This window comes from Protopterus annectens, chromosome 1.part1, assembly GCF_019279795.1.
Source record: "Protopterus annectens isolate FY-2018-M chromosome 1.part1, PAN1.0, whole genome shotgun sequence".
NCBI classification, from domain to species: Eukaryota; Metazoa; Chordata; order Ceratodontiformes; family Protopteridae; genus Protopterus; species Protopterus annectens.
Window position 1 is genome coordinate 1,100,945,679 of NC_056726.1, and position 27,411 is coordinate 1,100,973,089.

Genomic DNA, 27,411 nt, shown 5'->3' on the forward strand with positions numbered 1-27,411 from the left:
AGAAGATAAACACTTGTAATTAGATTAGACATAGAAAAAGCCTTTGATTCCCTCTACTGGGAATATATATTTAAAACTTTAGCATTATTTGAATTTCCTCCTCCCTTCATCTTATTACTAAAAAACATATATATTAATAACTTAGCCTACATTACATTAGGTCTTTTTACCTCATAATCTATCTATACAACTAAAGGTACTAAGCAAGGATACCCCCTTTCTCCTATTTTATCTGCTTTGGCTATAGAAATACTTGCAGAAATAATACGCAATAATCCAAGAATAAAAGGAATAGAAGTCTATGACCAGTACAAATCTAAAATAATGCTTTTTGCTGATGATATTTTATTAACCCTATCAAACTCCAGAAAGTCATTAGGAGAGCTAGAATAAGTAATGGAGAAATTTTATAAGATTTCAGGTCTACACTTTAATAGATGAAAATAACATTTTCTATTTTTAAATAAGAAAAAAGAACTAAAAGTTAGAGATAAATCCGTCATAGGAAAACAAGAACTTAAACTAAATTATTTAGGAATAGTGTAATGCAAAAATATAAACAAAACAACATTAATAAATTATAAAAACATTATTGAAACAATAAAAATATATATAGAAAAGTGGAACAAAATTATATTAACTTTTGAAGACAGATTGCAATTAATAAAAATGGTCTTATTGCCAAAAATACTATATGTAGCATTAGCAATACAGTTAATTCATGAAAGATGCATTCTTAAAGAAATAAACTCATGTTTAATAAAATTTTTATGGTATCCCAAAAAGAATAGAGTAGCTCTAACTCATCACATTAAACTCTGGAAACAAGGGGGATTGAACTTCCCAGAAATAGAAACATATATAAAAGAATATGTGATTAAAACTACAATAGACTGGATAAACCCAAATTATTTTGCCAGCTGGAAAGAATTAACAACTATATTAACAAATGAATTTAATCTGTTAAAAAAATTAATAGTAGACAAATAAAACAAACCCTGGTACATACTATGCATAAGTATACAATATAATATAACAAAACCTTCTAAAACAACACTGATTAATCATTACATCAGTTCCTTAAGGAAACTTATCAATGCAAACATAGATCTAAAACTTTGGTTTGACCTTTTAACCCCATTTACCATCACTAAGAACTTTCCTCACAAAATATATAGGGGAAACAATAACCTCCTGGGAACAAAATGGATTCTTATGCTGGTTTCAATGTGTAAATAAATTAAATGTTTTAGATATACATATGATAATAACTGCTTACAATATTCCAACATAGGACTGGTTAACCTTACAAAGCATTCTAATGTACAATCAAGACTTATGCAGATTAATTAATAATTACTCATTTAAAGATATTCCAAATCTAGTAAGTTTTATGTATGAATTTATATATAATAGTTGTGAAAAGAAAAATTCCATTTCATAAAGAGTTAATAACATATAAACAATTCCTAAACCATCATACTGGCAGTTCTTAACAAAAGGTCAGTCACTGCAGTTAACAGAAGAAATTAAAAGTAACATCTTACTATCAGTTAATTATACCTCTAACACACAGTACTGGAAATATTTAACTGGAAATACTTACATAGAGCATTTTTAACACCAGATAGAATTAAAAAGGTCAGTACTACTACAAATGTGTTTTACTGGAGGTGTGAAAAGTCAAATAAAGCAGACTGGATTCATATTTTTTATGAATGTAAAAAAATTAAATCATATTGGAATTGAATCAATCTTTTTTTACAAGCTTTATTTAATGAATCCTTTACTTTAACTAAAGCATTGATTATACCAAATGTAAATGAAGGTCCCTACCTGAATAAGACAAATATATATTTGTTAAGGACAATACTAGCTTTATCTAGGAAGTGCGTAACCAGAAGGAGGAATTCAAATACATCCCCGACCTTGGAAGAATTCTACACTTTACTGAAGACAGCTGCATTGATGGAAATAAAAATAAAAGAACTACGAATCTATCCCAGGCCATTGGTAAATAATCCTTGGAAGAAAGCTATATCTTTGTTGGACACTCTGCAATAATCAATATTGTATCTCTGATAACTGATCTGTTTATTCTATATTTAATAACATACAGTGAATATAACTGAAAGTTAGGCTATTGTAAATATTGTATATATTTGTTTAAAATGATATTTAAAAATATTATGTAAATGTTATTTTAATTGAAAATAAAAAAATATTTGAGGAAACAAAAAGAAAATGGGAAAAACTGGCGTGATGATGATGATGGTGAAGATTCGTATCCCCATTCCACAATCGCTTTAGATGATTTTTTATTTTATTTCCAACATTACTTTCAACTTTATCATTCTAAAAAATGTAAATATCTTTAAATCTCTGGCTGTTGATGACATCAGTAGAGTAGTTTATCTTTGCTGATCTGTCACATCTAGGCCTTCATGGTCATTCCGTAGAGCTTGTTCTTTTCAGGGCAAACTTAGTAGTAAATCTTTTAGTGAATTCAGCATTAATAAATGGAATATTCATAATGATTTTAGGGCCAAATGAATGAATTACGTAATGTCTTTATCCTGAAAATCCAAAGTACTTGCAATTTTATCTCATATAAGCAGAATGTGTGTATATGAAAGGCAAGAATGGCTGAATGCCACACAACCACCAGATCTCAATGATTGTATCAACATAAAGTGTCTTTTAAAATGAAAGGATATTTGAATAAGTCATTTTAATTCTATGTTTTGCTTTACTGACTCAGATTTTTTTACTAGTAGATGGATTTTAACATGAAACTCTGAATAAATAGACTATATCACTTTTCCTGCCTTGTTTGTTTAGTTCAAGGTATTTTGAAGAATTCTGTAGTCACTGGATTTCTGTTTAGTATTTTTGTTTTCAGTTTGCTTCTCCTCTGCAAGTGTCATCTATATTTATGATGCAGCATACTTAAGTCAGTAGATACAGTCCTAGTTACACATAATTTAATAAACGATAGTCATATAATCCTCAAAAGATGAATAATTTGAAAAAAAAATGCCTGATATGGTGTAAAAATACTTACAACACCAAAGTGTTGTAAAAGCAGAAATTTAAACCATAAGAATAGTTATCAAACACTGGGTTTAAAAATCAGAGGTGGCTACCTTCACAACACCTATGCAAATGAAAAATAGTTGCATGACCGCCAAATCATACACCAATGCACTGTACGAACACGTACACAAATGCATGGATCTCACCATACTCAATAGAACTAAGATGCTCTCCTCAAAAAAAAAAAAAAAAGGAAACCAATCTGGTAGTCATCAGTCTGCCATAAACAAACTCTACAACAGAAGGAAGAAACTGATGCTGAATAAGGTGAAGTCCCAAGACTGGGAAAAACTTCCTTATCAGCCTCAACAAAAGGATGAGATCCCTCATCAAATACTCTAAAGCTAGCTATAAAAACAGAATTGCAGCAGATAGTAAAGACAACCACAAGGCCTTCTATAGTTATGTTAAGAATCTTCATGGCAATACCCAGATTTGGTCTGAGCTACTGCACAATGGTACCTCCTATACCGAGCCAACAGATATTGCAAATATACTGGCAGACAGATTCAGTGCTAACTTTATCCCTCTCCCCCCTGCCCAAAGGACCAATCACAATACCGGTAGATTGCCAGACAACCTGTATTACTGCTGCACAGGTTAAAACATCACTGCCCAAGGCCAAGAATACAGCTTAAACGGGACCTGACAGTATCCCTGGCTGTGTTCTACATGAACTACAGAGTGAACTAGCACCTCACCTGTGTGTCCTGTTCAGTCACAACCTTACCTCAGGCTTTGTCCCTACCAAATGGTGCACTGCTACAGTCATCCATCTCCACAAAGGAGGAGTGACTACAAACCCCAGAACTATCGCCCCATTAGCCTGATGAGTCTGATATGCAAAGCTATGGAATGCATCATCATGGCCCTAATAAACAAGGATATAGGGAGTCTCCAAACTCTGGATCCCACACAGTTTGGTTTTGTGAAGGGTAGATCATGCCTGCTCAACTTGGTCAACTTCTTTGAGTAAGTCACCAGAGCTGTGGATGAAGGCAAGGTGGTTCATACAGCCTACCTTGATCTGACCAAGGCTTTTGATACCATTCCCCACTCAGGAATCATAGAAAAACTCACTGACATCAACCCCTATATCTCTAGGTGGGTTGCAAACTGGCTCACAGATAGAACCCACAGTGTGAAAGTAGCTGACTCCAAGTCAGACTGCTGACCAATCACAAGTGGAGTCCAACAGGGTTCAGTCCTGGGTCCTCTTCTGTTTGGTATCTACTTCTCTGAAGTCCAGGCCAACACAAAGGGATTCTGGCTGACAAAGTTCGCAGATGATTGCAAATTGGGAGCTATTGTTAACTCCCCAAGTGATGTTGACATCCTACAGAAAGGCCTCAATGAGACCAACGACTGGTGTCAGAACCATGGCCTTAACCTCAATGCCAAAAAATGTGTCTTCATCCCCTTTGGGAAAAACCCAGTTCCCTTGAATGACCACACTTGATGGTAGTCCACTGAACACAGAAGGTGTTGTAAGAGATATGGGAACACAGGCTGACTGCATCCTCTCTTTTGACAACCACGTTGCCACTGTCATCAAAAAGTCCTTCTGTGTGGCACATCTCATTACTAAGGGTTTTTTTCATCCAGGAAGAAAGAGGTCATTGTCTCCCTCTACTCTTCCCTCATTAGCCCAATCATCAAGTACAATTCCCCATTTGGCATGTACCTCACTAGACACCTGCAACAACTGGAGAGGCCACAAAAGTACCTCACAAAGAGGATCCTAGGCCTTAAACACTTGTCCTATATGGGCAGACTAAAAAAACTCCAACTATTCTCTGTCTCATATCACCTACTTAGAGGCAATCTCTTCTTGACATAAAAAGCCATGTCTGACCCAGCTCTGTTAGAAATGCTGCATCTAAAGAAATCCCAATCCTTCCTCATTACACACTCCAGAGACCTCAACCTCATTACCACAATCGACAGAACATGCTGGAGGAAAAGGTTCATAACTCAGAGACTGCCCATGCTATGGAATATACTTTCCATACATGTCAAGCAGAGCACCTCACTGGCCCTATTCAACAGAAATCTTGATGAGTGGATGGGAAATAGAAAATTCACCCCGGGGATCATTCCAGTGGCTCTACTCAACAGAGGCACTAGGAACTAAGATTGGGTGGCATCTGTAGCTACAGACCTAAAGTGATGCCTGAGGTGTTGCACTTCTACCTGTTGTAAAGGAGAGAATGTGTACCCGCTCAGTGCAGGATGGGAGTTAAAGGACAAGCTGATGTTGTTAGCAGTTGATGTGAACAGACAGTCTTGGACAATATAACCCATGTATGCAGATAACAGTCCAATGCAGATAACAGTCCAATTCAAGGTCATCTCTGTCTGCATTTGATTTTCCACCCACTCACTCAACTGTTGTTGTATTCTTAAACTTAGTGGCTTTTGAGTTGGTCTTTCCAACTATAAATCTGACTTTGGACACTCCTCCTCCCAGTCCCATCTCATCAGCTGATTGTACTGAGTATGGAGAGATCAGTTGGGAAGGCCCACCCCTTTACTCTCTTAAACTTGAATTATCTTCTCTTTCCTCCCTTCCCATTTACATAAAAAATTGCACTTTATTCAACTGCTTTTACTATATCTGTGGTATTTCTTACTTTATTACTTTACTTTGTTTTTGCTACTTGTTCTTGAAGTGTTCAGTTAATTTATTTTGCTGCATTTCTTACTGCTTGTTAGTAGCCTGATTATATCATATCCCACCTCCACCCCCAGCACAAAAGACCACAGTGAAAAACTTCTCAAAAGCAGACTTCACTCTTCTTAAGACTGAGATGGTATCCTTTAAGCCCACTGTGCCAGTGGATACCACATCCCACAATGCCGAATCCTTCACAAATGCTTTCTATGGACATCTCCAAGAATGCATGGATCATGCAATCCCAAACAAATCCAAGTCCCTCTCCACCAAAGGTAAGCGTCCTGTCTGGTGGACCTCAGTCATAAACAAATTGTATAACAAAAGAAGGAAGCTACTGCACATCAGAGCAAAATCCCATGAAGGGAAGACATCTCTGATCAACATTAGCAGAAAACTACGTTCTCTCATAAAAACATCCAAGGCCAACTTTGAGAGAAAAATCGCTAAGGACACTAAAGATAACCACAAAGCCTTCTTCAGCTATGTTAGAAACCTGGGCGGAAACCCTCAGATATGCTCAGAGTTGGTTCACAACAATAAAAAATATAGCTGAGCCTCCAAGAAGGAGTGAATGCCTAGCACAAAAAGATAGTGCTAACCAATTTCAGGTTTTTCAATACCCACAGGGCAGACCGTCGGGGAGGAATCATTCACATCACCAGCAGAATTGGAGCAGGGGGCGCAGGTAGTAACGAACATTTCCTGCCACATAGAAAGCTCAGGTGAACTTGACTTAAATTTGAGCATAGGAGGTTGCCAAGTGATTAGTGAGGACAATTTTAAGATTTATAATTTTACTGATGTCACTATTACCCCAGAATTCTTTGAGCTATTCACCAAAGGACTTCAGTATGTTCCATCTCGTCCCATGAACCTATCTAAGTTTTTAGTGGAATTTAAATTGTTTATTAGGAATTTAAACCTGGCTGTTTATTTTAAAGGTCAAGAACAATTAGACCATACCCTCAGCAGACGGAGTACTTTTAACCCACCTACGCACCCTAATTTAAAAGTGTTTGAAGACCTTGTGGAAAAAGCTTTAAGAGAAAACCAAAAGCTATACCACAAGCAAGCACAATGTAATTTTGATTTTCATTTACATCAACTTATAGAACATCTGAACAACGAAGATATTAGGGTGATGAAACCCGATAAAGGGGGAGGGGTAGTTCTCATGTATAATGTTGAATATGAAATGTATATACACAGCATTTTACAGGATATTGACACCTATGAATTAATTTCGAGAAATGAATTTAACATAGCAATTTCTAAGATTCATTACATGTTAAGGGACTACCTTAACCAAGGGGGTATCAATGAAAAGTTGTATAATTATCTTTTGGTCCCTAAACCGAAAATTCCGATCATTTTTGGAATACCAAAGGTGCATAAGGGACTGGTACCCCTGAAGTTTAGACCAATTGTAGCAGGGGCAGGCAGTGTTACGGAACCCTTGGGGATTTTTATAGACCAAAATCTGAAACAACTCATTTCCACTATCACACACATTTGTAGAGATTCCTGGGAATTTATTAGTAGTATCACCCCAAATCTTTTTGAACCAAATCTTTTAATGGTTACTATAGATGTTATAGAGTTGTTTCCTAGTATCCCGCATACAACAGGTTTGGATTGGTTCAATGAAATTCTGGCTAGTGAATCTAATCTCAATAGTAGCTTGATTAATCTTATAGTTCAATTTATGGAAACTGTTCTGTTAAATAATTTTATTTACTTTAATGGCGAGATCTTTAAACAAAAAAAGGGGGTGGCTATGGGCGCATCATGCGCATCTTCATATGCCAATATTGTGCTCTACAGATGGGAAAAGGCATACATCCATGCTACAGAATGGAAGGAGTATATTTTGTTTTATAAACGTTACCTTGACGACATCTGTATTTTATGGAAAGGTAATAAGGAAAGTTTCATGGACTTTTTCCGTTATTTAAACTCAACTACTGAATTCTTAGCTTTTACATATGAAATAAGTGATTCTTCATTGCATTATTTAGACATTCTTCTTAGTAAAGACATAAAGGCGGGTCAATTTCAAACACGAATTTACAGAAAGAACACTTATTCTAACACTTACTTACATTACAATAGTGGGCACCCTTACTATACCAAAAAAGGTATTGTAAAAGGCCAACTGATAAGAGCCTCGAGGATATCTAGTACCTTGGAGCTCTTCTTGCAAGAAATCGACATCTTGGAGGGGCTGTTTTTACAGAGAGGGTATCCACTTACACTCATTAGATCATTAACATCAGAAATTCTAACTAAAAGGGACTCTATGTATCCACCACTTTTAGGAAAAGGGCTGCCGCTAGCCCCTTCCCATATGGATCAACAAAATCAAGTAAAAAATAACTTTGTTTACACTTTTAATAGGGATTCAGGTTTGGTTGAAAATACAATACATATGTACTGGCCTATTTTAGCTTTGCACAATGACACTTTCCAATTTTTACCAGATAAGGTGGGTTTCACCAGGAAAAGGGACATTAATTTAAAGGGTATGTTTGAACACAAGAACAACAATTCGAGCTCTAGAACGGCAGGTTATGTCCCCACGAAGAATGGAACATTTAAATGTGGGGCCTGTAACCAATGCCCTTACATCATGGGAGTGGAATGCTTTTATTTACACTCTAGGGGGTTAAATTTTAATTCCCATGGTCGGTACACATGTTCAACCAAGGGAGTGGTGTATCTAGGTGTTTGTGTGACATGTGGTAGTTTCTACATAGGAAAGACCGAGAGGATGCTCAAAAGGAGGATCTACGAGCATCTCTACGATATAGAGAAGAAAAAAGGCACCAATGCTTTTTTTAAGCATTCCCTGAGTTGCACTAACATGCAACTTAAGTTTTTTGTACTCGAACAAGTTTACCATGACCCTAGAGGAGGAGATTGGGAATCCCGATTACAAAATAGAGAACTTATTTGGCAATTAAAATTAAATGCTACCAAGCCTCCAGGTTTAAACGACACCATTAGCTTAACCAGTGTTTTAAAAGCTAACAGAGACAAGTTATAAGATTATTATTCAAGCATAGACATATCAGTCACGTAACTTATTTCCCTTATTGTTTGATGAATTTTTTGATACATTGTATTATCATTTTCTATATAAGTTTACAGTCTAGGTTAATTATTTGTTACCCTCCATAATTTTGAAGACAGTTGTTTTCTTTTATCCTTGGAAAGCGGACTTATTCAGCAGTGGTCACTACGCAGCAAGGGTTCATCGCATTTTGTTTTTAAACTGACACATTTTTTAAATTTTTTAACAATGTTTTTTAACTGTTTTACACAAACAATTCAATATATATTTTGACAATAGGTGGCAGTTTTAATGATGGTCTTTATGTTTTATTTAAACTGCACTTTTTAAATTATTAAATAAATTTATTACTATGTTCATTTAAGTTTAATACTTTATCTAATAATTTTACAATTAAGCAATTGATTTAATTAGATCACATGATCAATTTTTTATTATATAAGACTACATACTACTGTTTGAAATCAACTTGACAAAGCCTGGTATTACCAGGTGAAAGCGCTTGTTTTGAGCTGGTCGTTTGTGCAAATAAAGGATTTACAGTACCTACTGAGTTTTCATTGAAAGCTCTATTTTACGCTAGTAACAGCGTGGATTAATTTCCTTATTAGTGACATTATTTTGGAAAGCCGAGCAACGCTGATATTTGCCTGTGGAGGTATTTTGGTCAACAATAAAAAATACACTGAACCCACAGATATTGCCAACATTCTGGCTGACAGGTTCAGTGCAAATTTCTCCCCTCCATCACCCCCAAAAGAAAAAATACTTATCCCAGCTGAATGTAATCTCCCTGTCATCTCAGATATCCAAGTGAGAACCGCCCTAAACAAAGCAAAAAACACAGCATCAGTGGGACCTGACGGTATCCCGGGTTGCATGTTACGTGAACTCCAAGAGGAGCTAAACCCACGCATAAAAATGCTATTTAAACTTAGCCTTACTTCGGGATATGTACCTGAACACTGGCGTACAGCAACAGTGGTCCCACTCCACAAGGGGGGTGCCTCTACAGACCCTGGAAACTACCGATCCATAAGCTTAACCAGCCTGGTCTGCAAAGCTATGGAAAGAATCATTATGGAACTCATAAAGAAAGACATAGGGGACCTACAGACACTTGACCCCACCCAGTTTGTCTTTGTAAAGGGCAGATCTTGCCTTTTAAACCTGGTTGACTTTTTCGAAACAGTCACTAGAGCCATTGACAAGGGCAAAGCAGTCCATACAGCATACCTGGACTTGGCTAAGGCCTTCGACACAATACCCCACGCAGGCATCATAGATAAGCTCAACAGCTTAAATGTAAACCCTTATGTCACTAGATGGGTTGCAAACTGGCTAAAGGACAGAACCCATAAAGTTAAAATCGCTGGAGCAATGTCAGACTCAAAGCCAGTCACAAGTGGTGTCCCACAGGGATCTGTCCTGGGACCCCTCTTGTTCAGCATTTATTTCTCAGATGTTAAAGCAAGCACGGGAGGGCTGTGGCTGACAAAGTTCACAGATGACTGCAAACTAGGTGCCATTGTCGATACACCAGCAGAAACACACATCCTACAAAAAGGCCTCACAGAAACGGACAACTGGTGCCGGAGTCATGGCCTTAAACTAAATGCCAAAAAATGTATAGTCATCCCCTTTGGGAAAAACAAAGTACCCACAAATTATCACATAGACAGAAACCCACTGAGTACTGAAAAAGTAATCAGAAACCTAGGGACCCAAGTCGACAGCGACCTCTCATTTGATACCCACGTTGCCAAAGTGGTTAGAAAAACATTCTACCATGCACACCTCATCATGAGGGGATTCACATCCAGATCCAGGGATGTCATTGTACCCCTATATTCCTCCCTCATCAGACCCATGATTGAGTACAATGCCCCATTTGGTATGTACCTCACCCGGCATTTGCAACAGCTGGAGAGACCACAAAAGTACCTCACCAAGAGGATCAAGGGTCTCCAACATATGTCTTATTCTGCCAGACTAAAGAAACATCAGCTCTATTCAGTATCATACCGCCTGCTCAGAGGTGATATCTGCCTGACGTACAAGGCCATGTCCAATCAGGATCTGATGGACATGCTCCACCTCAAAAAATCAAAGTCCATCAGGACCATGAGAGCTAAAGACTTAACCCTCGGCACAAGTATGAATAGGACATGCTGGAGGGATAGATTCATAACCCAGAGGCTTCCCATGCTTTGGAACAAGATCCCAGCTCGTATTAGGCAGAGCCCTTCACTGACTCTCTTCAAGAGAAATCTTGATGAGTGGATGGGAGATCGTAAGTTTACCCCAGGGGTCACATCTGTGTCACTGCTAGACAGGGGCACAGTAAACTAATTCTATTATATAAGGGGACCTTCATTGTGTCACTACTAGACACAGTATTCTAAATTTATTCTGTACATTTTTGTACCATTTCATGGGGTGGCAAATGCCACATCACTATGGCTAGGCTTACAAGTGCCCCAGGGCAGATAGCCTAGTACTATACTATGAAACTATGAAACTATGAAACTATGAATTGTAGCTGTATCATTCTAAGCCTCTTAGTTTTGATTTAAGCACTTGAGCTTCAAACTGATTATTTTACATAAGAAGGTTTGCAGCCTACACTCTTGTGGCAGGAGAGCTACTTACATCCTTCTAAGTTGGGAACTGCTTTTTGAAGGCTTATTATTCTAAAAGTGTCTTAGTTCTGGTTTAAGTGCTTGGGCTTCAGGCCAGCTATTTTACATTATGAAGGTTTGTGGTCTACACTCTTTTGGGAGCAGAGGGTAGACTCTACCCTTCTGACTGGGGAATTTGTTGTTGAAGGCTTATTGTGCCTTTTATTCTAAGTGTCTTTGTTCTGTTTTTTGGTTCAATTAAATAAAGCTGCTCTGTGTTTGGCATCCTTTGCCAGAGGTCCAGAGAGTTTCTGCTTGAATCCAAACCATCTAAAGCTAGGAAATAACAACAAATGAACAAGATATTAGGCTTATTTTGAGTATGCTCTGGTTTACCACAATAATTTGTGCCTTTTTGACTATTGTTACTGTTTCTTCCTGCTTATTACCTGCACTTGTTTTGTACTGAAATATTGCTTAGTTATAGCATGGACTAGATCCAGACAGTTACTGAATGTAGCCTATTTTTCATTTACGTGAACTCAAATCTATCCATCTTATGTTAAGAAGGGCTCCCCTGCACCATTGTGTGTGGCAGAAGAGCGTGGATATAGCCTTGTCTGAGCTGAGGATTGCTGGAGGAAGGCTCACTGTTTGATTTCCTATTGTCAGACTAGTTCAAAACTGTTTAATTTCACTTATTTCACTTGCATGTAAACCACACATTTCTGTATGGCTGTGCACCGCACAATGAGGGTCAGTGGTGCCTTGTATATATGCAAATGCCGAGAAACTATTTTTCCCTGGATACCAGGCAATGAAATAATTCAAAGTTCCCTGCTGCTCTGCAGGCAATGCAGCTGACACTGAGCAGTGTCACCTCACTCTCAATCCCTGATCTTTGATAGAATACGTCTCCTTGTTAATCCCAGATCAATAGCTGATCTTATTTTCCCTCTCAGAAATTATTTCTTAAGAATCACTTGCTACTATAGACAGTCATTTTCCCAAAATTTCTCAAGCCAGCCTGATTAACGTGGGCATCCTGTGGCAATGTAGCAATTGCCTCATGTATACTGACAACCACCTAAAGCAAACAAGCACAGTATGTGAGAGATGTAACTGTCCCATGAAACTAGAATCAGTACTCTCACTTAATAATAAACAAGACATCGAACAGGCTCTCAGCACACACACCTCTCGACTCACACAAGATAAGGTCAACACACATAAACCCACATATGTGGAGGTACTCACTAACAGCCCACCAAAAGAGCAAAGACGTCCCAAGAGCAAACAACATACAAAACAGAATCGACCATTGCACATAACAACACAAATATCAGTGTCTCAGCAATTAAGCCCCTAAGGCAAAACACCTCAAAACCTAATGTCCTAGTCATAGCTGACTTAATAGTGAGACACACAGATGTCCCCCTCACCAGGCTGGACAAGGTTATCTGCCGGTCAGGTGCCAGAATCCATCAAATTATGCATGCACTTAGATCACTTAGCGGCAATTACCATTATGACTGTCATAGTACAGGTTGGAGTGAATGACTTGAGACGTACCTCTCTAGACTATATGAATAGAGACATGACCAAATTCTCAGACTATGTGTCCCAGGCAGGTAAGCAGCATTCTACCTTTACCTAGGATGATGCCACAATACAGAGAAACAAATGATTGAATTCAATTATTGGCTTAGCTTCTGAGGTTACTCCAAGGAGATCCAGTGCCTGACAGCCTGGGAAGACATGGGCAGCAGACCACATTTCTTTGCCAGAGATGGCCTTCACCTGTCTCTTTAAGGCTTTTGTATACTGACAAAGATACTTGGCTGTCCCATAGTGCTTTTTTTTCGGCAATGTCAAGATAACAAAACTTCTGATGCAAACACGTTTACCAGAGACAAATGCAGGGTCATGCTGTTTAATGCTAGGAGCCTAAACGGTAAACTGCACTACCTGGAAGCACTCCTCACCTTTGAAGATGCTGACATCTGTGCAGTCACAGAGACCTGGTTCAAGGATGCAGTGACCACCTCAGCCATATAAGGCTACAATGCCTTTCACATGTTCAGACTTCAAAACGAGCTTGAAAGAACCAAAGATGGAGGTGTATCCATCTTCATTAAATCCAAATATACCATGAGACTGGTAAAACAATACGATTCTCTTCAGCTACTCCAGGTCCAAATAGCTATAGGCGAAATACCCTGGCACATCATCGCTAGCTACACGTCCCCCACTATGAACCAGGAGAAGCATCCCACCAACCTGGACTTGCTAGACTCGCTCAGTATACAGCCAAAAATGTTGGTAATGGGAGATTTCAAATATCCTTCCATTGATTAGGTAACTTACATGAGCACAAACATGATCGCACTGAGGTTCCTGGATTTTGTTAATTCAAATGCCTGGAACAGTTGGTCTGTGCCCCCACAAGGGGCTCAAATGTCCTAGACCTTGTGTTGACCAAATGGGGTCATTGCACTGGCCCCTGTGTGTCTCCTTCCCTGGTAAGGTCAGCCATAAATCAGTCTCATTTGAATTAAAGATGAGACCTGGCATCCCCACAGGAACAAACAAACTGAAAAATTTCTCCAAAACAAATTATAGCCTCTACTAAGAGATAGGATAAAAAGTTTCAACCCCCGTGCAAACACAGCCAGCAATGACTCCAATGCAGAAGAGTGCACAAATGCCCTATATACCCACTTAAACAAATGTATTGACTCAGCGCTACTTGACAGTACTGAAACCAGGTCCTGAAAAAACAACCCACCCTGGTGGACTGTATGTATAAATAAGTTATATAATAAAAGAAAGAAACTGACATTTAAGAACAAGAGGGAACTTAAACTGCACAGGAAGAATGCCTCCACAGCATTAACAAGCAAATCAGATATCTTGTAAAGTCCTCTAAGGCTAGTTATGAGACTAAATTAGCATCCCTAAATAAAAGCAACCATAAGGCATTCTTTAGCTACATATGAAACTTATGAGGGAATGCCTAGCTGTGTGCCAAACCTATAGTAGATGGTACCACTCACACTGAACCTGAGGAAATTGCCAAACTGTTGACAGATTTGGCAATAACTTCACTCCCTCCTCCCCACCAGACATTCCTCAAAGCATTCCTGACACCAGTCCTGTACCATGTATCTCTAAAGATCCTAGTCATACATCACTATATGTAGAGCCAACTGGCTCACTTTTCAGAATGCATTCTGTCAAAGTCGGGGGGGGGTCCACCTCCACCAGTAGACCATTTACAAGTGGGGTACCACAAGGATCTGTGCTGGCCCATCTACTGTTTGGAAACTTTTTCTCTGAGGTCCAGGCGAAAATAGATGTACTGTGGCTTACTGTATTTGCAGATGACTGCAAACTGGGTGCAATCGCTGATTTCCCCAATGGTGTAAACATAGTACAGAAGGGGGTAATACAGACAAATGATTGGTGCCAAAGTCATGGAGTAAATGCAAAAAAAACCCTCATTATCACCTTTGACATAAATGTAGCCCAGGCTAATTGTGATATAGATAGTCCATCCCCTCAAAAGTCAGACCCAGTGGTGCGAGACTTGGGAACACAGGTTGATAGCAATCTAAACTTCGATCACCATGCGCCCACAACAGTAAGGAAAGCCTTCTACATTGTGCATCTCTTAAATAAGGGTACCGCATCCAAGACTAAGGAGGTTATAACTCCACTGTACTCAATCGTTACCAGACTACTAATTGAGTACAATGCTGCCTTCTGTATGTATCTCACCAGACAGCTGCAGCAAGTGGAGAGATCACAGATGTTTCCAACCAGCAGAATCCAGGGCCTCCAAAATGTGACTTAAATGAAAAGAATGAAAGCCCCCTGCCACTGTACAGGCTGCTGAGAGGTGACCTGTGACTGGCCTACAGAGGAGTGTCTGACTCTGCCCTAATGGAAATGCTGCACATCCGCAAATCAAATGGGACAAGAGTCACTTGCTTCAGGGATCTCAAACTAGCCTGTGGCATTAGCAAAACATGTTGGAGAGACAGATAATATCTCCCAGAGATTGCCACTCTTCTGGAATAAGCTCCCACTTCACATGAGGTAGAGCTCCTCAATGACCCTATTTAAGTGCAATCTTGACAATTGGATGGGTGACTGTAAAGTGACCCCAGGGGTGACACCTACCTTCCTCGTGGACAGGGATAGTTAGTGCTGATCATAGAATCACTCTGCTAACAATGACTATCTAACTATGATCTGTTAGGGTCCATGGTTTTTTACATGGCTAGGCTTGTAAAGGTCCTAGGACCATTAGCCTAGTAATGTCCTGTGAACCTATGGAAATTGTTAGCTGTCACATCACTGATATTTGTTGAGAGACAATGAGAATACACTCGCACATTTTAGCCATCCAAAGTCAGTATAGCAATGAACAGAATGTATTGGGATCAAAACATAAAAATGGGATGCACTGCTAACTGAACACTGCAAATTCACATCCACTTGAGTGATCCCCAACTCAAGTAGATGTGATGTCTCATTCAAAGAGTAACAACCACATTAAACTACAATAATATATCATAACTGGGACATTAATGCAAGCATCTAGTGGTGGGATAGAAGCCTTTGATCTTCTTGGCTTCAGAAGTAAGTGGGCATCCTTTTCAGCCACTGATGCTATCTCTTCCACCTCTGTTAAGTTTTCTGATCATCCATGGTCAGTGGATTGTGTTCTCTTCCATTATTGTAACTGGGATGTTCTTTTACAATATGCTTTTTCAAATGTATTTTCTCATCAATCCCTTCTTTTTTTTCTGAAAACATTATTATTACTCAAATATATAAACATTGCCTTTTATGTTATTTTTGGAAAAAGATTCTGCATGGCTAAATTTATAAACTTACAGTGTAACAGTGTAAGTAAATGAGAGAAGTACAACATTTTTAGTAGGTAACAATATATAGTCCATTAGTGCTGAAAGAAATATTACAAAAGTCAAAATTCTCAAATGAAGATATATCTTTTTCTATCTCACCAGATGCCATTTTCTGCACCCCATGTCCTAAAGACACATGGTCAAGTGATAACCGAAGCAGATGCATTCCTAAAATTATTGAATTCCTGTCCTATGAGGAACCTTTAGGCATTATCCTGACCTTCATTTCTACAACTGGCTCTGCAGTTACTCTAATACTCTTCTTTGTTTTCATCAAATTCCGTGACACCCCACTTGTGAAGGCAAATAATCGTGACCTCAGCTACATTCTGCTCATCTCATTGGTTCTTTGTTTTCTCTGCTCATTAATATTTATAGGTCAGCCTGGGAAAGTGAACTGCTTGTTCCACCAGACAGGCTTTGGTGTTATTTTCACTGTTTGCATTTCATCCATTCTTGCAAAAACAGTAACTGTGGTCATTGCATTCAGTGCTACCAAACCAGGAAGCCAGACAAAAAAGTGGCTGGGGACCAGGGTTCCAAATGGACTTGTTGTTTGCTGCTCTGCAGTCCAGCTGCTACTGTGTGTTGTTTGGCTGTCCACCTCTCCACCTTTCCCAGATGTTAACAGGAATTCAGCAAAGGAGAAAATTATTTTTCAGTGTAATGAAGGATCAGTGTTTGCCTTCTACTGCATGCTGGGATATCTGGGACTTCTGGCGAGTGTGTGTTTCATTGTGGCATTTCTGGCAAGGAAGCTGCCAGATAGCTTTAATGAAGCTAAATTCATCACATTCAGCATGCTTGTGTTTATCAGTGTCTGGCTATCCTTCATCCCAGCGTATCTCAGTACACAAGGAAAGTATATGGTGGCTGTAGAAATATTTGCTATTTTATCCTCAAGTGCAGGTCTTCTGAGCTGCATATTTTTCCCCAAGTGTTATATTATCCTTCTTAGACCAAATAAGAATACAAAGGAACATTTAATTGGAAGAGCTAATAGAATTTAGATAAATGCAGATCAAGAAAAGGACCGGCATTCTTGCTTGAACTTTACCATTTAAGCATGTGAATCAAATTGTTGTGTTGTTGATTTTTAGATTAATGAATGGCCAGCTTTACCCTAAATAGTGAAAGTTTGGTTATCACTTTCTGTAGAACCATAACAGCAGACTTAATTGTATTAATATTATTATCCTAAATTCATAGTTTGTTAGTGAAGTTGTTAAATCCCATGATATGTAATGAGATAATCAATTGTTGAACAGCACCTTTGCTAGAAATAAAAACATAAGAGTTTGCCCTCAATGTCTGTATGTGGTCTACATTTGGGTGTATCCTGGCCTATCAGGGTGTTCCCTTGTCTTCTTCAGGTATTCCCCAGGCTGTTGCACTCTGTTTGCTTATGAATATTTAAATTACCTTCTTGAGACCTACTTTGGTGAGCAATTACATGAGTCACTGTTGTCTTTGGTGAATAATTTTCTCTCCTATTAATCTACGGTTACCCTTAAATGTTCTCTTTTATTAGTCATACCTTATATTTGTGATTGTGTTAATGTACATTTTCCTAAGAAACATGAATACGTATGGGCCCTAGAATTTTGTGGCAGCCAAAAACATTACAATTTACCTGCAGCATTTCACCTGCTAGTTAATACTATGTTACACCATATCATGGGTGTTTGTAACCTTACAATAAAACCACTGAATCTCTGCTAACTGTAGTGTTTCTATTACATTATTATTGCAGATTATCCTGTCTTTCTTTAAAGTATTTTATGCCTCCTGGACAGGTCCCTGACTATGAGTTGTTTGATTTCAGTTGGCATCACAAGAAATGGTGATCTTGGAAGATGTTTTTATTATTTTTTCAAGGCATTCACTGGCCTCTACACCTCTGTACCTACTCTAATCTGGAATCACTACACCAGGGAGGGTAGACGAAATAATTCTTGCAGTGAGTCTATGGAGTAGTGTAGACCCAGTTTCAAAACGCATTAGTAATGTAACTGAAAAAAATGCAGTGCATACTAAAGCACAGATGCCCTTGTTTCTAACCTTAATGAAGAAGGTATTTTGAAGTTCAGAGATTTTGTGGCCAAACATTGGTAACTTAAGATGATCTATAAATATTTTTATACAGAATCATTCATTGATGTTGCAAAACAAACATTATCTTATTTAAGGTCACAAAGCAGGCAAAACCATTTCCTGCACACAGTGAACATAAAGCAGAGACCAAGTCCTGCACAACACATTGAGTCATCTCTGGAAACACATAAACCTTCATACACCTACTACATGCAATTTTATATGTATTCATGCACCTACTACATGCAATGCTATATGCATTCATATGCCTACTACATGCATTGCTATATGCATTCATACCCCACTACATGCAATGCTATATGCATTCATACACCTACTACATACAATATCCTGTGCATTTTAGGAGATTATCATCAGCTGACTTAATAACATGTTTAGGGGACTGTATTAGGAGACCAGAACACACACAGAAAGCCCATGTGGCCACAGGGAGGACATGCTGACTCTCAAAACATACATAGAAATCCCATGTGGCCACAGGGAGGACATGTGGACTCTGTGGTATGAGAGCAAAACACACAAAGAAAATCATGTGACCATAGGAAGATCATGCAGACTGTGAATGGAGCATAACCCAACATGGATGTTAATAAGTGACTGAAGAGATGGAAGACAGTAATGGATCACGGCGCTGCCTGTTTTCACAGAGGTCTGAGCTGTGATTCCAGTTGGTGGTGACTTAAAACTGGGGGACTAAGTAGGGTGTAGCAGGGTGGTGTTTAAAACGATTATTGAACGTTTTCATTATCATTTTATACTGGTTTAGTATATTACATAGCACTGTTACCTGAACTCTTCTGTCATGGTGAGATGTTCTCTCTCCTAACTAGTATTTTTATTTGAGCATTAGTTCTGTTGCATCTGACGCTTGCTGGACCTTCTTATGTTCCCTCCTGTTGCATCAGATGATATTTTGACATCATTGCAAGAGCAGGATAATCTAAGTCAGAGGTGCATCTAGAGTGGGATGAATGGAGCACATAGAATGGTAGAGTCCACAACCAGCACATCTCAATTGGTCTGTGGTGCCACATGTGCAGTAAAAGTGTCAAATCTGAAGACTCGTACCAGCCTTATGTGCGACATAAACCGCAGTGGCAGTAGCAGCTGCCCTGTACCAGCCTTATGTGCTACATAAACCGCAGTGGCAGCAGATGAGGAGACAGAAGAGCTTCTTACTACTTTCTTTTTCTTTCATTCTTTATTTATTTATTTTTGCATCTTAATCAAAATATTGGAGGGTACTGTACTTAACAAGCTAGATGTCTAATTGTCCCAAAATGAATCCACCTATAATGTTACATGAAGTTACTGTTTGTTAGCATTGTGTGCTTTGTCTCAACCATGCTTGCAGTCAAGAATAAGTAAAAATTGGACTTAATTTCACACCAAATTGCCTCATATGGAGAAGGAAAACAAATGTGTAAGGATTGCCATTACCCTTCCGCTATACCAGGAATGGACATTGTGTCCCATGCACATGTTACAGTGACGTCCATCCCATGCACATGTTACAGGGACCTTCTGCACCAAGTTTACCTAAGGAAAAAAAACAGCTGATTCACCTTAGTGCAACCAGACCCTACTTGCATCGCTCAGGTGATGTTAGTGTTTCCGGACCACACTGGGAAATTCACTTGGATGAAGAGTGCCAGGATTCTGTCCACATGCCCCTTATACAATAATCCTACCTCACAGCTGTTTTAGCAGCAATGATACAGGATGTTAATTACTTCTGGAAAAACAGGATTGCTTTGATAATGGGCAGTGCAAAAATATGCTTCACATCGCATCTGATTTCTAAAGAGCTTACGTGAGATATATTTATTTACATCTTTATTGACTGACTAACTGACTGATGCATCCTTTCATTTATTTATTAACCTGAATAGTAAACTGATCCCGTATGGACCCATCTCAGCCACAATCTAAGAATTACAGCAGAACATATGTGAAGTACCTAAGTAGTTCAGTAATAAAATCTAAAGGACTTTATAGAAAACTTACATCTGGAAGTATGCTGAGTGAATGTCAGACATAGCACAATGATACATAGGATACACACACATTTTATATAGTTACAATGTCGCAAAAGTATCACTATACTTAAACCTGCTTTTATTGTCTCCTTAGTTTATACAATAATTAGTTAAATGCAGGGGGTTAAGGGATTTGCTTGTGCTGGAGATTTTGGAGGGAATTAGAGGGAGGTCTGATATATGAGACAGTACCATTTGGATTATAGAATGAAAGCACAGCTGTTACAGTAAATATGTGTTATCGGGGATGCCTGAAGCAAACTGATACAAGTAGATCCCATTCCTAGAAGGGTTAATACTTTGTTTCCAAATTCACTACAGACAGATGTGCTGCAGCCCAGTAGGGAGAGAGACCCATAAGTTAGATAGCAAGATGGAGACGGCAGTTGCAGTGAAACTGAGTTAGTCTGGTAACTATTGGCTTGTGAGTGTAACTGTTAAGGTGCATCTCTAGTGGCCAGACTATGGCTAAGCTGGGGATGTAGTGTCTGTAAAGGGTTTATGGACAGGGTTAAGGAACAATAGGTCTACCTGGTCTTTAATTATAAGCCATTGGAGTAAACAGTGGTACTTGTTTTTTTTAAATAGAATGGGTTGAATTTGCAAATCTTGTTTGAGGGGGTCTATAGGTCCTTGTGGATTTTTTTAGGGACATAGGCAAATATAGATAAGAAAGAAGAAATATGCAATGCTGCATTGGCAGACACCTTTAATAAAACAAAATAAAACATATAAAAACAGTAAGCACTTTTGCAGAATGCTGCTTCTTCAGACTATAAAAATAAATAAAAATACAATCTCAATAAATACAATCAACCAACCAATAAAAACACAGAAACTCTTTTGAAACAGAAAGGTCTCCTTTGTTTCAATTTAGGTGTTAAAGAGAGGTTGATAAAACCAACGTAAACATTTCAACAAAACACAAATTAAAGGTCATGCTGCTAAACAATAGTGGTCTAAACATGAAACTCTTTGCAAGCATTCCTAACCCTGGAAGATGCTAACATTTGTGCAGTCACAGAAACCTGGTTCAAAGCTGTGGAGAGCACCCCAGCCTTACCAGGTTACTTATCCTATCACATTCAGACCCAAAACTGTGGGCAGTAAAGCCAAAGGAGGTGGGGATTCAATATACATTAAAGACATACACTCCTCCAGGCTGGTCAAACAGATGTCCAATCTTTTTATTTATTTATTTAACATTTGTTGAATGGGAAAGTCCAACTAGGTTCCACAGATCCTGTTTTCAGCAGAGGCCCAGGGATAAATGCTCCAGAAGCATGTCTTTAGAATGTGGGAGGAAACCAGAGTACCCAGAGGAAACCCACACGAACACAGGGAGAACATGCAAACTCCACACAGAAGGCACCCCAGCTGAGAATCGAACCGGAGAACCTCTTGCTGTGAGGCGACAGCATTAACCGCTGCACCACTGCACCGCATAATACTTTGGTGTAGATTTGGACATTACTGCCAGTTCTGGCAGAGGGGGAGGGGGCTGTGAAGCTGTTTATACCATATACAATCTGCCTATTTGGACCTGTTGAAAACTATCAAGATTCAACTCTTTAGCATGATCCTGGGTGACTTTAACTTTCAAAACATAGATTGGAAGAACTACTCATGCCAGAACACAAATGCCCAGAGATTCCTCAATTTTACCAATGCAAATGCCTTGGAACAGCTATTCGATACTCCACAAGAGGTGATAATATGTTGGACTTGGTATTACCCAACATGAGTAGCCACTGCAGCACTCCTACAGTATCATCCTCCCTGGTAAGATCAGACCATAAAGTGGTCACTTTCAAAGTCACCATCTCTCCAGCCCACCTCTAGCTAGGGTCAAACAAAAAAAGTCTCCAAATCTGATTACAGCTTCCTGAGGGATGGTATAAACAGCTTCACAGCCCCCTCCCCCTCTGCTAGAACTGGCAGCAATGCCCAAATCTACACCAAAGTATTATGCCAGCACTTATATAGATTCAGGAATACTTGACAGGACAAAATCATCCTCCACTAGGAAGAGTAAACCTATCTGGTAGACATCTGTAATAAATAAACTATATAACAAAAGGAAAAAAAAATTGCTGTCCAGGACCAAGAAGGAGCAGGTGCCCAATTGGAAGCAATTTCTCCTTAGCCTGAACAAGCAAATAAAAGCACTAGTCAAATCCTCTAAAGGCAACTTTGAGTCCAAACTGGCCACATCTACTAGAGACAATCATAAGGCCTTCTTCACATCTGTCTGCAATCTCAAAGGGAGCACCCAGATCTGTTAAGAACTAGTGGTCAAGGTCATCACATGCACAAATGCTGTAGATATAGCAACCTACTGGCTGGCAGATTCAGCAAAAGCTTCATCCATCTACCCCCCCTCCCCAATCAGTAACTCAGGACATCCCCAGTACCTGTACCCCTCCCCTTATCTCTAGGGAACAGGCCATCACTGCCCTCTCAAAGGCAAAAAATACAGCCTCCATGGCCCCAATAACATCCCAGGCTGCATCCTACATGAACTCAGACAGGAACTTGCAGCACCATTATGTGCCCTATTCAACAAAAGCCTAAGTACTGGCTTTGTCCAAGCCAAGTGGAGGACAGCCACTGTCATCCCATTACACAAAGGTGGAGCATCCACTCAGCCAGGAAATTATAGATCCATCAGCCTAACTAGTCTGATCTGCAAGGCCATAGAATGGATTATCATGGACATCATTAACAGTGACATTAGCATCCTCCAAACACTTGACCCCACACAGTTTGGCTTTTTCAAGGGGAGGTCATGTCTGTTAAATCTGGTTGGCTTCTACGAGACAGCCATCAAAGCAATGAATGAGAGGAAGATGGTGCACACCACCTACCTTGACCTGGCCAAAGCCTTTGACACTATTCCCCACTCGGGCATAATAGATAAACTCTCTCAACTAGGCATCAATCCATATGTTACCAGATGGGTAGCAAACTGGCTCACTGATAGAACCCATCTAATCAAACTAGGGGATGCCGCCTCAAGCAGTAGACCTGTAATGTGCAGTGTACCCCAGGAATCAGTCTTGGGGCCTCTGTTATTTGGGATATATGTCTCTGAGGTACAGGCCAAAACCAGTGTGCTATGGCTGACTAAGTTTGCAGATGACATCAAGCTGGGCATCGTCATCAATTCCCCAAGTGATGTGGACATCCTCCAAGAGGGTTTCACCCAAACAAATGACTGGTGCCAGAAACATGGCCTTAAGCTGAATGCCAAAAAGTGCATCATAATCCCCTTTGGGGCGAGAGAGATGTCCCCAAATATTATCACATTAATAAAAATGTCCTAAGCACGCAATCAGTCATGAGGGGTTTGGCCATGCAGGTTGATAGTAACCTGACTTTTGACCACCATGTTGCTTCTGTTGTATGGAAAGCTTTCTACATGGCCACCTCATAAGTAAGGGCATCTCATCCAGGGACAAGAAGGTCATAATATCCCTGTATTCTTCCCTTATAAGGCCAATTACTGAGTATAGTGCCCCCTTCAGCATGTAACTTGCAAAGCTCATGCAGCAGCAGGAAAGAGAACAGAGGTTCCTCACTAGGAGAATCCAGGTCCTCAAACACCTACCCTACACAGATAGGCTAAAAGCCCTATCCCTCTACTCAGTTTCATACAGACTCCTCAGGATGTGACATCTGTTTGGCATATAAAGCAATCTCAACCCCCACCTTGATATGACTGCTGCATATCCACAAGTCAAGCCCCACTCGAGCAACGCATACATGCAACCTCAACCTGGTCTGTGATGTCAATAGGACTTGCTGGTGGGACATCTTTGTGTCACAGAGACTCCCCCTTTTTGGGGAATAGACTCCCTCTCTCCATCAAGCAGAGTAACCTCATTATCCCTTTGTAAGCACAACCTGGATAACTGGATGGGAAACAGAAAATACCCCCCCTGGGATTCTATCTGTCTCTGCTAGACAGAGACTTTGGGTGCTAACTTGTCTAAACATGGGCTAAACATTTAGCTAGGCTTATAAGGGCCCCAGTGCCAATAGCCTAGTAACTTCCTATGATCCTATGATCCTATGTAGTGATGCTCTCTCGGATGATAATGTCTTATCTGTCACTATGGATGTTCACTGATTATTTACCATTATCCCTAATAATGTATGGATAGAATGTGTTAAAAGTTTTTTGTTGACATGTAGTTTATCCTCCATCTTTGATAGATTTGATTGGCTTATTTATTGAGACTATTTTAGAAAATAATGTTTTTTTCATTTGCAGGTAGATATTACTATCAAAAATCAGGGGTGGCCATAGAAACCCCTTGTGCCAGTAGTTACACGAATAGTATGATAGCACATGGGGACTCTATATATGTGCTTGATAATGATAGGTTTTTATCTAATATTAGATTTTATCATAGATTTGTGGATGATGTTTTTATTCTGTGGATAGGTGATTATGAGCAGTTTGAAAACTTTGTTAAATATTTACATAAGATTAATTCTTTTTTAAGGTTTGAGTCTCAAGTATTTGGCTCTAACATTGATTTTTTTGGATTGTAGATTGGAGAAGGACTCCTTGAATAAAATTGTTACTAGCAGGTTTAGGAAACCATGCCATAGAAAGCATTTATTACACCATCAGAGGTTATATCCACCTAGAATATATAGGAATATAATTTGTGGTTAGGCTTTAAGACTATCTAGACTACACAATAGAGATGAGATGTTTGAGACGGAGGTTGATGTAATGTGACAAAAGTTATATGATAGGGGATATTCTATATGATAGGGGATATTCTACGCATGAATTGGACAGAGGTCTATTGGACATCAACACTTTTAGGACAAAGAAAGGTAAACCCTATTTTTTAGAGATGGTTTTGGTAGCCACTGATAGTGTTCAACCAGATTTTCATATGAGAGCGGGGTACCAGGTACCATCACATACTCTAGTAGTAACCTCAGTTCCATATCTAACATTATTGAAGAAAAACTGGCATATTCTTACCTCTGATTATTCTATAAATGGGGTAATAGGGTCTGGGGTAATAGGGTTCAAACCATCTTTTAGATTCAGGAATAGTAAATCACTGAAACGTATGTTATGTTGTAATAAAGGCACGTGGAAGTTGTAATTTTTGTCATTTTTTTGGATAGCGACAGTATTTTCATATACCTCACCACTAAAAGGAAATATTTTTTCAGAGTAGAAGCTAGGTGTTCCACTAAGCATCTGGTTTACTTAGCTCAATGTCAACTTTGTAAAAAATGTTATGTAGAGAAGACAGATCATTGTTTTAAGGATAGAATTAGGGAGCATGTTTGAGACATCAGGCAGGGAAATGTTTTGAATTCACTTGCCAAACATGTCCTGGATATGGGTGTTGATCATTGCTACAAATTTAAAGCAATTGAGGCAATAGTTTTAGGAGACAGGCTAGGAAACATTAGTAGCATTACAGAGAACAGGGAATTATACTGGATTTTGCATCTGCAGGCTGACAGGCGTGAAGGCTTAAATGGTAAGGTCTCTTTAAGACCTAAATTGAAACAGAGAAGATCTTTTTGTCACAAATGAGTTTCTGTGTTTTTATTGGTTGGTTGATTGTATTTATTGTGATTGTATTTTATTTCATTTTATGGTCTGAAGAAGCAGTTTTCTGCAAAAGTGTTTACCGTTTTTACATGTTTTATTTTGTTTTATTAAAGTTCTCCTTCAATACAGAGTTGTTTGTTTCTTCTTTTTTATTGTGTCATTGGGCATTTGACTGGTGTGCTCTGGTGGTTTGTTTTTTCATAGTTTAGATACGGCTGAAGGATGTTTTAGCCAACAGTATTTCTTACTTCAGGGTGTAACAAATTATGAGATTTTGTGGCAACCAATGAGAAAGAGTATTCATTTTAGCTTTTTGGTTGGTAATTTGTAATGTCATTATTTAAGGTTGGATCAACAGTGACACCTTGGCATTTGAAAGAGAAGACACATTCAATAAGGTACTTATTATAGGTTAAGAGTACAGGGAACGGAGTGTAACTTACTTAGCTTTTATGGGGTGTCAAAATATTACTTTAGGTGTTTGTTGTTTACTGTTTATCATAGGTTCATAGGTTCATATGTAGGTAATAGGCTATCGGCCCTAGGGCCTATACAAGCCTAGCCATAGCGATTCCCTGGCTATTGCTTCCCACAAATATTTACTTTCCTGGACACCTGTCTAGCACAGCTACTGATGTGATCCCCGGGGTGAATTTCCTATCTCCCATGCAATTGTCAGGGTTCCTCTTGAAGAGGGCCATTGAGGCACTCTGCCTGACCTGTATGGGCAGTCTGTTCCAGAATATGGGGAGTCTGTGGGTCAGGAACCTATCCCTCCAGCATGTTGTATTCATCGTGATGACAAGGTTAAAATCCCTGGAGCGTGTGGGTCAGAAGGATTGGAAATTCTTTAAGTGTAGCATGTCCTACAACTCTGGTTTTGACATGGCCTTGTATGTTAGGCAGAGATCGCCTCTGAATAGGCGATATGCAACAGAGTATAGCTGGTATTTCTTTAGACGGTCAGCATAAGGCATCTGCTTTAGGCTTGTGATTCTTTTTGTGAGGTATTTCTGTGGCCTTTCTAGTTGTTGCAGATGTCTTGTGAGGTACATACCAAATGGGGCATTGTATTCTATAATGGGTCTAACAAGGGATGAGTACAGAGAGACAATGACCTCCTTTTTTTCTGGATGAAAAGCCCTTAGTGATGAGGTGTGCCACGTAGAAGGATTTTCTAACTGTTGCGGCTATGTGGTTATCAAAGGTGAGACCACTGTCCACCTGTGTCCCTTGGTCTCTTATCAAACTTTTGGT

The 27,411-nt window shown here is 39.1% G+C and overlaps 1 protein-coding gene across 1 annotated transcript in view; it reads left to right on the top strand.

The window, feature by feature from the left end:
* The window catches only part of LOC122815495 (vomeronasal type-2 receptor 1-like), a gene marked incomplete at its 3' end in the record, with an annotated part of 397,765 nt that extends 375,114 nt beyond the window's left edge, over positions 1-22,651 (top strand). Inside the window, exons 7-8 of the mRNA XM_044088044.1 lie at positions 16,507-17,394; positions 22,620-22,651. Coding sequence (XP_043943979.1) covers positions 16,507-17,394; positions 22,620-22,651 — 920 coding nt within the window. The remainder of the gene's footprint in view (positions 1-16,506; positions 17,395-22,619) is intronic.
* Positions 22,652-27,411: the final 4,760 nt, after the last annotated feature.